A 12,837-nucleotide genomic window follows, 5' to 3' on the forward strand; every position below is an offset into this window, starting at 1 on the left:
TGGGGGTTTCACCAGGTTAGCCAGGATGGTCTCGATCTCCTGACCTCATGATCTGCCCGTCTTGGCCTCCCAAAGTGCTGGGATTACAGGCTTGAGCCACCGCACCCGGCCTTCTTTTTTTTCCTTGAGACGGAGTCTCACTCTGTTGCCAGGGCTGGAGTGCAGTGGCGTGATCTCTGGTCACTGCAACCTCTGCCTTCCGGGGTCAAGTAATTCTCCTGCCTCAGCCTCCCGAGTAGCTGGGATTACAGGCGCCCACCACCACACCCGGCTCATTTTTGTATTTTTAGTAGAGGTGGGGTTTCACCATGTTGGCCAGGCTTGTTTCAAACTCCTGACCTCAAATGATCTTCCAGCCTCAGCCTCCCAAAGTGCTGGAATTACAGGCGTGAGCCACCGCACCTGGCCTCTCTTAATTTCTTTTTTTTTTTTTTTTTTTGAGACGGAGTCTCGCTCTGTTGCCCAGGCTGAGTGCAGTGGCCGAATCTCAGCTCACTGCAAGCTCCGCCTCCCGGGTTTACCCCATTCTCCTGCCTCAGCCTCCCGAGTAGCTGGGATTACAGGCGCCTGCCACCTCACCCGGCTAGCTTTTTTTGTATTTTTTAGTAGAGACGGGGTTTCACCGTGTTAGCCAGGATGGTCTCGATCTCCTGACCTCGTGATCTGCCCGTCTCGGCCTCCCAAAGTGCCAGGATTACAGGCTTGAGCCACCGCGCCCGGCCTCTTAATTTCTTAAGAAAAACTTATTTCTAATTATACATTATAGGTAGTATAATATAGTGAAAAGGGCTTCAGAGTGAGATCAATCCAAGCTGAAATCTTGCTCTGCCAGTTGTTAGCTATGTGATTCTGGGTTATCACTTGATTTTAACCTCAGTATTTTCATCTCTTAGAGAAGTTTACAATATTTACCTTGATTTTGTGATGATTAAATGGGGTAATATTTGCAAAAACCTCTAACAAGTCATTTGGTGGATAGTGCTCACTAAACATTTGCAATTATTATTAGAACACAGTGAAAAGGAAGGCAGGAAAGAACAAGAGCAGAATCAGCTAGAGAGGCTTGAACTTTGGCATTCGTTGGAGGCACTTCTACAATGCCAAACCTGACTGCTTTCCCTGGTCCCTTAAGCTTGAAGACTCAAGACACTTCTCCCTGGAGGAGTGTACCATGAAGCTATACTAAGCTAAGTCTTGTCAAGTGCCCGGTCTATCCTTCTAGTCCTTTCCCTTTTACTCTAGCCAGGCTTGTTGGATGTACTAGAAGAATGACTGCAATGGCTGCATGTTAGAATCACTTGGGGAGTTTTTAAAGTAATACCCATCCTTATACTGCTGGTGGGAGTGTAAAATGGCAAAGTCACTTTGGAAAACAGTGTGGCATTTCCTAAAAAAAGCATGGCCCAGCAATTTCACTCCTAGGTATACACCCAAGAAAATGGAACACATGTGTCCACACAAAAACCTTTGTACATGAATGTTCACAGAAACATTATTCATAATGACCAAAAAGTGGAAATAACCCAAATGTCTATCAGCTGACAAATGGATAAATAAAATGAGGTATCCAAACAATGTAATATTATTCAGCCACTAAAAGGAATGAAGTCCTGATACATGCTGTAACATGAATGAACTCTGAAAATAAACTAAGTGAAAGGAGCCAGAGACAAAAGGTTGCATATTGTATAATTCTGTTTATATGATATGGACAGAATTGGCAAATCCACAGAGATAGAAATTACTGGTTGCCAGGCACTGGGGGCAGGAGAAATAGGGAGTAACTGCTAATGGAGTTTCATTTTGGGGATGATAAAAGTTTTCTGGAATTAGATAGTGGCAATGGTTGCATAACTTCACGAATATACTTTTAAAAAATCACTGAATTGTATACTTAAAAAAAAATCCCTCAGGGAGGATGCACCATTCCTGGAGGTCTTGCAATACCAAGTCAATGCATGGAGTGGACACAGCAAGCTCCTACTCCATCTCCCTGTTCCAAAAATTCATTTAATAGGTTGTCCTTGAATAGAACATGTTAAACTGCTGAGAAAAGATACTACATTTTCTATTCTGATCCACTGGTCTAAAAAAAAAAAAAAAGAATACTATGGCTGGACGCGGTGGCTCATGCTTGTAATCCTAGCACTTTGGGAGGTCGAGGTGAGAGGATTACTTGTGTCCAGGAGATTGAGACCAGCCTGTGCAACATGATGAAACCCCATTTCTACTAAAAATACCAAAAAAATTAGCCGGTGTGGTGGCACACACTTGTAGTCCCAGCTACTCAGGAGACTGAGGTGGGAAGGATCACCTGAGCTCAGGGAGGTTGAGGCTGCAGTGAGCCGAAATCGTGCCACTACACTTCAGCCTGAGTAAGAGGAGTGAGACCCTGTCTCAAAAATAAAAAATAAAAAAAGAATGAATATTATGGTATCTGAATTATATTTCAATAAGAAAATTATATTAAGAAACCCAGTGGATCATACACTTTTTAAAAGGTGAATGTTATGGTATATGAACTACATTTTAATTTAAAATAATAATAATACCCACACCCGGGCCCCACTCCTGAAGGATTCTGATTTAATTGACCTGAGGAGGACACAAGCAAGCATTAAAAGACATTATGATGAAACTGGGAAAACAAGTCACAGAATGAGACAACATGCTTATCATACAAATAACCAACAAGACTCATATCCAGAATATACAAATTGGAAGGAAAAGACAGATAACTCAAGATGAGGAAAAGACCCAAACTGGCATTCCCAAAAGAGGAACTCCAAATTACAAGTTAAAAATATGAGAAAATATTCAATTTTATTCTTAATCAGTGAAATGCAAATTAAAACCACAATAAAATATAATTAAACACGTACAGACTGGCAAAAATTCAAAATATCTATCAATTAAAAGTGTTTGCAAGATGAAGAGCAATGGGATTGCTTGTATACTGCTTGTAGGAATACACACCACTCTGAGAAACAGTTGGCAGCATTTAGTGTAGCTGAAAATATGAGACACTGTGCCTGTCATCCCAACACTTTGGGAGGCTGAGGTGAGAGGATTGCTTGAGCCCAGGAGCTTGAGACCAGCCTGGGCAACATGACAGGACCCTGTCTCTACAAAGAATAAAAAAATTAGCCAAGTGTGGTGGCATATGCTTGTGGTCCCAGCTACTTGGAAAGCTGAGGTAGGAGGATTGCTTGAGCCCAGAAGGTCAAGGCTGCAGTGAGCCATGTGTTCACGCCACTAGACTCCAGCCTGGGCTGGACAGAGCAAGACCCTGTCTCCAGAAAAAAAAAAAAAAAAGCATATCATCTGACCTAATCATTTCACAACTAGGTATATATCCTAGAGAACCCATGTGCTCTGTACAGAAATACATGTATAAGCACACTCACAGGTATAAGCACACTCACAGCTGCAATGTTCCAAATAACTCTAAAATAGAAACAACCCCAGTTGTTTATTAACAAGAGAATGGATAAATAAATTGTGGTATATTCCTATGATAAAACACTCTATAGCGAATAAAAATGAAGAAAACTAGAACCAAATGCAAAAACTTAAATGGAACTGAAAAGCATAACATTTAGCAAAAGAAACAAAACACCAAAAAATACACAATGCAGTTCTACTCATGCAAAGTTCAAAAACAGATGAAAACTAAGTTAGATGGCTTGAGGATAAATACATAGGTGGTAAAACTATAACAAATAACAAGAAAGTGATTAGCACAAAAGTCAGGATAATGGGGGGTGTTATTGGAAAGTCACACGGGGGTTTGTAGGGTGCTACAATGTTCTATTTCTTGATCTGAGTGGCTGATTATAAGGGTGCTTGTTTCTTTATACTGGACATACTTAGGTTTTATGCATTTTTCTGTATAGTGCTATTTTTCACAATAAAAGAGGTTAAATCATTTTTTAAGTAAGGAAAAAAAGGCTCCAAACAATCTAATGTAAAGCCAGGGTTGAGGAACACTGCATTAAAGGAAGGTTTGCCAGAAATCTATTTGTACTTACATTAATAAATGCCCAGAACAGGAAAAAAAATTAAATATTTTACTGTGGACAGTGGATAGCTCAGTGGGGAACAGGGGAAGTGGGGTATGTATAGTAAGTTAGAGGTGCCTTTACTATCTTCTTACATATTTCTGTAATGTTTAAATTTAATAAGTATTACATATTTCTGTAATGTTTAAATTTAATGGTAAGTATGACTTTTATTACAATAAAAGAGTAACTTAATAAAAGAAGCAGATTGAAAATTCCTTTGGAAGGACACACAAAAAACTAATAAAATTTGTTGCTCTGGAAAAGGAAATGGAAGTGGGTATTTTCACTTCTGAATTTTGAACTCATGTGATAGCATTACTTATTAAAAATCTTATTCAAAATAAGGGCCAGGTGCAGTGGCTCACGCCTGTAATCCTAGCACTTTAAGAGGCCAAGGTGAGAGGACTGCTTGAGATCAGGAGTTCGAGACCACCCTGGGTGACATAGCAAGACACCATCTCTACAAAAAATTAGCCAGGTCTGGTGGCATGTGCCTGCAGTCCCAGCTACTTGGGAGGCTGAAGTGGGAGGCTGCAGTGAGCTATGATCACACCTCTACACTCCAGCCTGGGCAACAGAGCAAGACCCTGTTGCTAAAAAAAAAAAAAAAAAGTAAAAATAATTTAAAGTACAAATACTTGTCTCCAGCAGCTTTTCCCAGAGCCCACTGCCATAGAGAAACACATGAGCAGCATTTGAAACTGGCCCAATAAGGCTGGGTGTGGTGGCTCACGGCTGTAATCCCAGCACTTTGGGAGGTCAAGGCAGGTGGATCACCTGAGGTCAGGAGTTCAAGACCAGCCTGGCCAACATGTTGAAACCCTGTCTCTACTAAAAATACAAAAATTAGCCAGGTGTGGCGGTGGGTGCCTGTAATCTCAGCTTCTTGGGAGGTTGAGGCAGGAGAATTGCTTGAACCCACGAGGCAGAGGTTGCAGTGAGCCGAGATTGTGCCATTGCACTCCAGGTTAGGTGACAGAGTATGACTCCATCTCAAAAAAAAAAAAAAAAAAGAGAAAGAAAGAAAAAAACTGGCCCAGTAGTATCCTTCCAGTGAATTAGGTTCTCCCACATGCCCTACCTCCCACTAACTGTGGCATTGTGACATCAACCCTATAGAGAAACAAACTATCCTTTCAGAAAAGGATTCACATTTTACAGATGTGAAGTGATGTGCTTGTCATTGCCTTTCGCCTAAATGTAAGTCCACTGTACTTGCTTAGTAGCAAAATGAATTTGTCCCCTGTACTTACACTGTTGTGGTGGGGTAATAAAGAAGGAAGAATTAATTACCTCTAAGAGGAGCTCCACAGTGTCCACCTGAAGCTCTTGCAGTCCCACTATCTGCACCATGTGCTTGCTATCTTCTCTTGCGAAGAGCCTGCAGATGCAAGAATGTGGTTGGTATGATGGTGCTACTAAAACAGACTTTGTTCTTGCCCCCCCAGAAACCATTCCACTATTCTGCTATTAAGTAGCAGTTTTCTGTTTGAGTGGGATGGATGCTTATCCTCCTCCCAACCCCACCTTCCTGACCTCAGCCCGATTCAGGGGTGGTTGTTGATTGTTGTAAAATAAATCAACATCTCTGGCTACAATTAAAAGAATGAGCACATAATCTAAACTACGCTAATCCGTGGAAGATATACGCCTGGCTACACTGTGATTTGTTCAGAGGTGGATATGGGATCTCTGCTGGTCCAATCAAAATAAAGTCCTGGTCTCTAGTTGTTAGATGCCTGGTAAAGTGATGCTCTCCCTGTCCCTGGATGTGAAAGCATATGGCCCTGTGGCCCTGGGAGCAGTGAAAGCCATTTTGTATCTACAAAGAGAGTTGGTTTCAGTATGAAACTAATAACACAGAAGACAGAATGAAGAGATGAAAATAAACTGGGTCCTTATTGCATCCCTGAGCTGCTGGAGTAAACCAATGCTGAAGCTTGACTGTCCTCTAAGCTTTCCAGTTATTTGAGCCAATGACTTCCCTAAATGCTTAAGCTAGTATACATGGGGTTTTCTTTTATTTGCAATGTAAAGAGTCCTGATACACCTTATAAAGGAGCAAGGAAGAGCTGGGCTGCATCTGAATGCCTTAGGTCTGTGTTTAAGGTAATAAATGGTTATGGTCTACCATCATCATTAAACCAGATCCATTGAGAGGCATGTGTTGAATCTATCAAAGACTCTAAGATTATTTTCCCCCTTAACAAGATACTGATTAGGGTTAAGAATGGAATTCCACTTCATAATTTAAAATACAAGAATGTTTTTCTCAAAAATAATTTTTTTCTCAGTCTATGCTTCATCCCAATTTTCCAGATCTCTACAGAAGGACTGGAGGGAAACAGCCTCACCAATGCCCATGATCTCTCTGAAAACAAATCTATTAAAACAGTCAGCCTTCTGGAGTAAAAGAATCTAGCTATTGGGTGCAGTGGTGCATGTCTGTAGTCCCAGCTATTCAGGAGGCTGAGGCAGGAGGATTGCCTGAGCTCAGGAGTTTGAGGCTGTAGTACCCTATGATTGCGCCTGTGAATAGTCACTACGTTACAGCCTGCGTAATGTAGCAAGAGCCCATCTCTGTTTAAAAAAAAAAAAAGGAAGATCTAACTTTTAGAGCCCAGATGTCATTTCTGAACATATTTCCCAGGCCTTAATCTCTGAGCCCATTCCAGAAAGATTCCTCAGGGACAGCCTAAAACGTACTTCAGTTTTTATGCAAGGATATAAAAACAATTTATCCTCTACTTCTAGGAATTAATTTTAAGATCCTCAAGCTTTGTTTTCCAGTTTAAGAGGCAGACTGAACACACGTACTTTTGTCTACCCTTGTCAAAGCCCCACTATTACAGAAAATAAATCTTATTAAAAAATTGGCCAGGTACAGTGGCTGAAACCTATAATCCTAACACTTTGGGAGGCCTAGAGAGGAGGATTGTTTGAGCCCAGGAGTTTGGGAACAGCCTGGGTAAGTAACATAGGGAGACCCTGTGTCTACAAAAAATAAAAATTTGCAGGGCATGGTAGCATGTACCTGTAGTCCCAGTTATCTGGGAGGCTGAGATGGGAGGATCACTTCAGCCCAGGAGGATGAGGCTGCAGTGAGCTGTGGTGGCGCCACTGTACTCCAGCCTGGGCGACAGAGCAATACCTTGCCTCAGGAAAAGAAAAAAAAAAAAAAAAATCAACAGGATAAAGCATAACAGCATAAACAGGAAAGGGTGTCATCAATGGACCAGAACATTTCAGAAGCCCCAGAAAGGTAGGAAATAGATTATATTAGCCAATTAAATGGATATATATATATGAACCCCACAGGCCATGACACTTGTAGAGTAAGCATGGGTCTTCCCTAGCGAGCCTCAGAGAAGCATCAAACCTAGGAGTTAATATATGCCTACCCCCTGCTACAACTGAAGAATGCAAATATACAGGGCAATAAAATAATCTGGGCAATTCATTAAAGAAATGCATTCAGAAAGAGCTGGATATCCTAACCTCCCTTCACCCAAACAAACGACACACACACACACACACGCACACACACACAGCACAGTGGCTTTTATTCTATGGCAACTGTTCTTTAAGGGAAGTGGGCATTCTGACTGGAAAGGGCTCCTAATGAGGGCACTGGAGCTTGATGGAGAAGCTATGATTGAGCTAATTCGAGACGTCAACACCAAGAAAGTAAAAAAGAAAGGCAACTCTTCCTCAAGCATCCCCAGAGTAGCACCCTCTTTTATTTCGCAGTTGTTTTGTCAGGACTGAACTCTGAACACCTATACAATCTCAAGTGGCATATCTGAAGGTCGCCTTTTCACTGGAATAGTCTATAGGAGAGACGCTGCCTAAGCCCACTTGCCAGCTTCTCCAGTTATGCTACTCAGTACCCTAGTGACCCTCTGCAATGGGGGCCTGCCCTATCATGGTCTCTGTATTGAACTGGAACTGCTCTCCTACTCCCCATTCCACTGATTGCTTGGAGCACACAAAACTTGTGCATCCTTTTGGACAGCTCCATAGAGGCTTAGATACCTTTGTTGCGGGGCTAGTTCTCAAGCTGATTAGGTTTCCCTAGCCTTCCAGCAGGCTCAGCCTCAATTCACTCCTCCAATGTCTCAAATCTGGTTAATTCTGTTATGACAACCTTTAATCTTTCCACCTCCCCCACTCCCTCTAACCTACCTATTCTCCCATTTCCTCCACTACTTGTTTTGCCTCCTACTCAGTTTAAGTCATCTGTTTCAACCTAAACAAAACTTCAAGCCAGAAAAATATAAGAGGTGTTTAAAAAGTAGAGTTACTAAATACATTTCTAAATTACTATATTATGTTTGAGGGCAATAGTTTAAGCCTAATAAGGGTTAAAACTCTAATGAGAAGATTTTCTTTTCTTACTGATTTCAGAAAACTATCATTGTGTTTACCCTAAGATTATTTAGAGGAAAAACAAGAGAAAGTGGAAAACATTATTTATAGTTTTTCCAGTATAATAATAGGTCAAAAGAACAGGAAGGGGTTTAAGTACATGTTGATTTCCTGACTTCCTGAAATTATGGCCTTCTTCATAGACCAAAATAAAAAGGAAAGTCTTTTGACAGACATTAGAATATTGAACGCTTTAAACATATTAATGAAAAGCTAATTTATATTTTCCTATAGCTGAATTGACAGCTAGAAAATATGTATCTGATGCAGGAGGCTCATTTCACAAAAGGGCACTAATGTACCAAAGCATCTCATTAAAGCCCATGATTCAGTGATTCTCTAGGACTCTGGCTTAAAACAGTGATTAACAGATTTATCTCTTCCCACTCATATTCAGTACCTTTTTCTTCTATTTAGGAGGTCATAAAGCTGTCCGCAGTAAATTTCATAGAAGCTGATCCACACAAAGAGGTGCTTTCTTGGCTGGGACACTTGTAGTTGCCTGAAGATATCTCTGGCAGCTAGAGCATACAATCCTGGGTTCTCATGAGTTCCTATCATGGTGTAGGTCTTTCCAGCACCTGTCTGTCCATAAGCAAAGCAAGTGGCATTGCCTCTGGGGAAAGGATAATTTGCATTACCTACGCATATTAAGACAAGTATTAGTTTACCCATAGATTTTTAATTACAAAGGTCAAATGCAAACATAGAATCCTAGAGAAAATTCAGCTATAAACACATAAACCTTTAAGGAGAAGAGGACTTTACATTATAAAAACACAGGAAGAGGAAAAAAACATTCTCAAACCAGTACACAAATCTTCCTTTTTTTTTTTTTGAAATGGAGTCTCACTGTCACCCAGGCTGGAGTGCAGTGGTGTGATCTCGGCTCACTGCAACCTCTGTCTCCCGGATTCAAGTGATTCTCCTGCCTCAGCCTCCTGAGTAGCTGGAACTACAGGTGCATGCCACCACACTGGGCTAATTTTTGTATTTTTACTAGATATGGGGTTTTACCATGTTGGCCAAGCTGGTCTCGAACTCCTCACCTCAAATGATCCGCCCACCTCAGCCACTCAAAGTGCTGGGATTACAAATGTGAGCCACCATGCCCAGCCTGAGCTTTCTTATAGTAATTTTCTTACAGAACCAGTAAGAGAAACAACTCTAGAAGATAAAGAAACAAGAGCTTTAAAGAAACCACTTAGCCAATAAGCATTTACTGAGTTCCTACCCCATGCTAGGTGCTTTAGAGGATCCTAGAGATAATCTATTCTTAATCTGGAAAGTTAAATTTAGTGAAAGAATAGAGAATTAAATATGAGAAATAATAGGAGATTATGTGATAAGCAGGATGGTAGTGACTACTCATAATTAAGTAAGTTTAGATAAAGGCAAAATCGACGTAAGCAAAGTATTTGAGGAAGGACTCACAAGAGTAACAATTGGACTGGGCCTTGAAGGCAGAAGCTGAAAAGCAGAGAGCTTCCACTGTGGAATAGGAATAGCGTGAGCAGAGGCCACAGTAGTAAAGATGGCAGCAGGTACACCAAATCTTGAGGGGAAAAAAAAAAGCCTGGGCTCTGGTTTCTGCCATACCATTAACTAACCATATGAACTTAGGCAAGTCCCCTCACTTTCCTCTGTGCCTCAGTTTTCACTTTTTTTTTTTTTTTGAGACGGAGTCTCGCTCTGTAGCCCAGGCTGGAGTGCAGTGGCCGGATTTCGGCTCACTGCAAGCTCCGCCTCCCGGGTTTATGCCATTCTCCTGCCTCAGCCTCCTGAGTAGCTGGGACTACAGGCACCGCCACCTCGCCCGGCTAGTTTTTTTGTATTTTTTAGTAGAGACGGGGTTTCACCGTGTTAGCCAGGATGGTCTCGATCTGCTGACCTCGTGATCCGCCCGCCTCAGCCTCCCAAAGTGCTGGGATTACAGGCTTGAGCCACCGCGCCCAGCCTCAGTTTTCACTTTTATCAGTAGATTAGTTTCTAAGTATTAGTAGATTGGTTTCTAAGATCCCTTCCAGTCTTGATGTCCTATGATCCTAAGTGAGAATCACTGCTCTTGTATGTGGGTACATGTGTGCGTACACACCCTTTATGAGTGTGAAGAATTGCAGAATAAGAGGTGGAGAATGGAGTTGGGAGACCAGCCTGTCAATCACAGTATGTTTTACGAGGAGTTGGAGACCAAGATTATCTGAGTATTGTGGGATTCACCTACGTAGTGCTAAGTAGAGAATGAACATAATCTTAGAGCTGTTGCAGACTCTTAAACATGAATCTCATGGATTACTGATAAAAATAGCTGCTTGCAGCAAGAAAAAAGTCTATGCATTGTGATAGGAAAATAAATCTTAGGACCCTGAACTCACTAAGCCAAACAGAAAAGTCAAGCTGGGAACTGGGTCCTGCAAACCTGCCTCCCATTTGGTTCCTAAATAAGATCGATACAAAGATAAAAAGCTACCTATCTCCCTCACATTTTGCCCACTAGGAAATTCTTTGAGGGCCCATGACCTTTACCCTACAACAGCTGTGTTGAATTTCACCCTGGCAATGTCAACTGACCGCTTATTTTCACAGGTGGAGGACATAGGACAGAGCTCAAAGTCATACCTCTGCTCACCTGAAATAAATGCATATTTGATTGCTTCCTCTGCCCTTTTGTTGTCTATATTATCTTATGTAAAATGCAGTTCACTGAGACAGGTGAAAGCATGAAGGACTATTTTCTCCAATCCCCAATATGAAAATTGAGTATTCAGTGAAAGACTGATCAAAGACTCGAAAGGTTGTAACTGTTTTGTCTTTTTATCTACTGAAACATTTAAAACATATTTCTCTTCCTCCAATATCCACCCTTTCCCCTGTAATTTTTTTTCCTTTCCCTTTTCCTTTTATTATTTCTTCCCCTTTTATTTGCTCTCAGATCTTACCCTTTAAAAAATGAAGCCCTCAAAATCATCTTTGGAGAAAGGTATAGACCTGTCTCCTGGGCACACGTTCTTAACTTTGGCAAATAAATCTACAAAGATTGAGACTTGCCTGGGTTATTTTCTTTGATTTACAGCATGGACAGGGATAGGGGGAGGCTGCAGGTGGGCAGAGAGATGAGTACACAAAAAAGGATTTGAAGCGAGGTAGAAAACAAAGAAAGAGTAAAATGACAAAAGCAAGGAAACCATGGAAATGTGAGAATCAAGACATGAGAGTTAATTAGATGAAAGTTGCTTGGAGCAGAGACCAGCTACTCTTTGCCTTTTGAACCCTGGCTCCCAGCAGTGTGGGTACTATAAATACACTGGCAGAGGCGGAGTTAGGAAATGAATTACAGGAGAAAAATTTGAACACATTAAAGAAGATCCAGCAGAGTAAGAGGAAAGAATAACATCTACTTACTTTCTGAACAGTTTAGGGATGAGCTTTTCAAAAGCAACAATACAGGAGTGAAAAACCTTATTATACTTTAAAGAATGGATATACTTAAATTGCAACTCTTGTTATTACTAAGTCTTAACATTCAAATTCTAACTTATTTTAGAAACTTACTCCTCAAAAAGCATTCCCTAGATTTGGTGCCCTTACTAAGAAATTAAACCTAAGAGATATTTCACATTTTTAGCCTGCTAATAAAATTTAAAACATTAAATAGCTTTTACAAAACAACAAAACACACAAAAAAATGGGCAAATGAAGATATCCAAATGGTCAGTAAGCACATGAAAAGGGCCGGGCACGGTGGATCACACCTGCAATCCCAGCACTTTGGGAGGTTGAGGCAGGTGGATCACTTGAGGAAAGGAGTTCGAGATCAGCCTGGTCAACACGGCAAGACCCCATCTCTATTAAAAATACAAAAATTAGCCAGGTGTGGTGGCACATGCCTACAATCTCAGCTTCTAGGGTGGCTGAGGCACGAGAACTGCTTGAGCACGGGGGGAGGAAGTTGCAGTGAGCTGAGATCGCACCACTGCACTCCAGCCTAAGCGTGATACTCTATGTCAAAAAAAAAAAAAAAAAAAAAAAAAAAAAAAAAAAAAAAGCCGGGTGCGGTGGCTGAAGCCTGTAATCCCAGCACTTTGGGAGGCCGAGGCGGGCGGATCACAAGGTCAGGAGATCGAGACCATCCTGGCTAACACGGTGAAACCCCGTCTCTACTAAAAGTACAAAAAACTAGCCGGGCGAGGTGGCGGGCACCTGTAGTCCCAGCTACTCGGGAGGCTGAGGCAGGAGAATGGCGTGAACCCGGGAGGCGAAGATTGCGCGAAGCTGAGAGCCGGCCACTGACCTCCAGCTTGGGACAAAGAGCGAGAGTCCATCTCAAAAAAAAAACAAAAAACCG

General features: G+C 41.5%; 1 protein-coding gene across 1 annotated transcript in view; it reads right to left on the bottom strand.

Moving 5' to 3' along the window:
- KIF24 (kinesin family member 24) overlaps positions 1–12,837 on the bottom strand; it is a 74,837-nt gene that overhangs the window by 28,342 nt on the left and 33,658 nt on the right. The window contains exons 5-6 of the mRNA XM_017892066.1: positions 8,893–9,108; positions 5,358–5,445 (exon numbers count right to left, since the gene is read on the bottom strand). Coding sequence (XP_017747555.1) covers positions 5,358–5,445; positions 8,893–9,108 — 304 coding nt within the window. The remainder of the gene's footprint in view (positions 1–5,357; positions 5,446–8,892; positions 9,109–12,837) is intronic.

The sequence above is a fragment of the Rhinopithecus bieti genome, unplaced genomic scaffold, assembly GCF_001698545.2.
Source record: "Rhinopithecus bieti isolate Rb0 unplaced genomic scaffold, ASM169854v2 scaffold_22042, whole genome shotgun sequence".
NCBI lineage: Eukaryota > Metazoa > Chordata > Mammalia > Primates > Cercopithecidae > Rhinopithecus > Rhinopithecus bieti.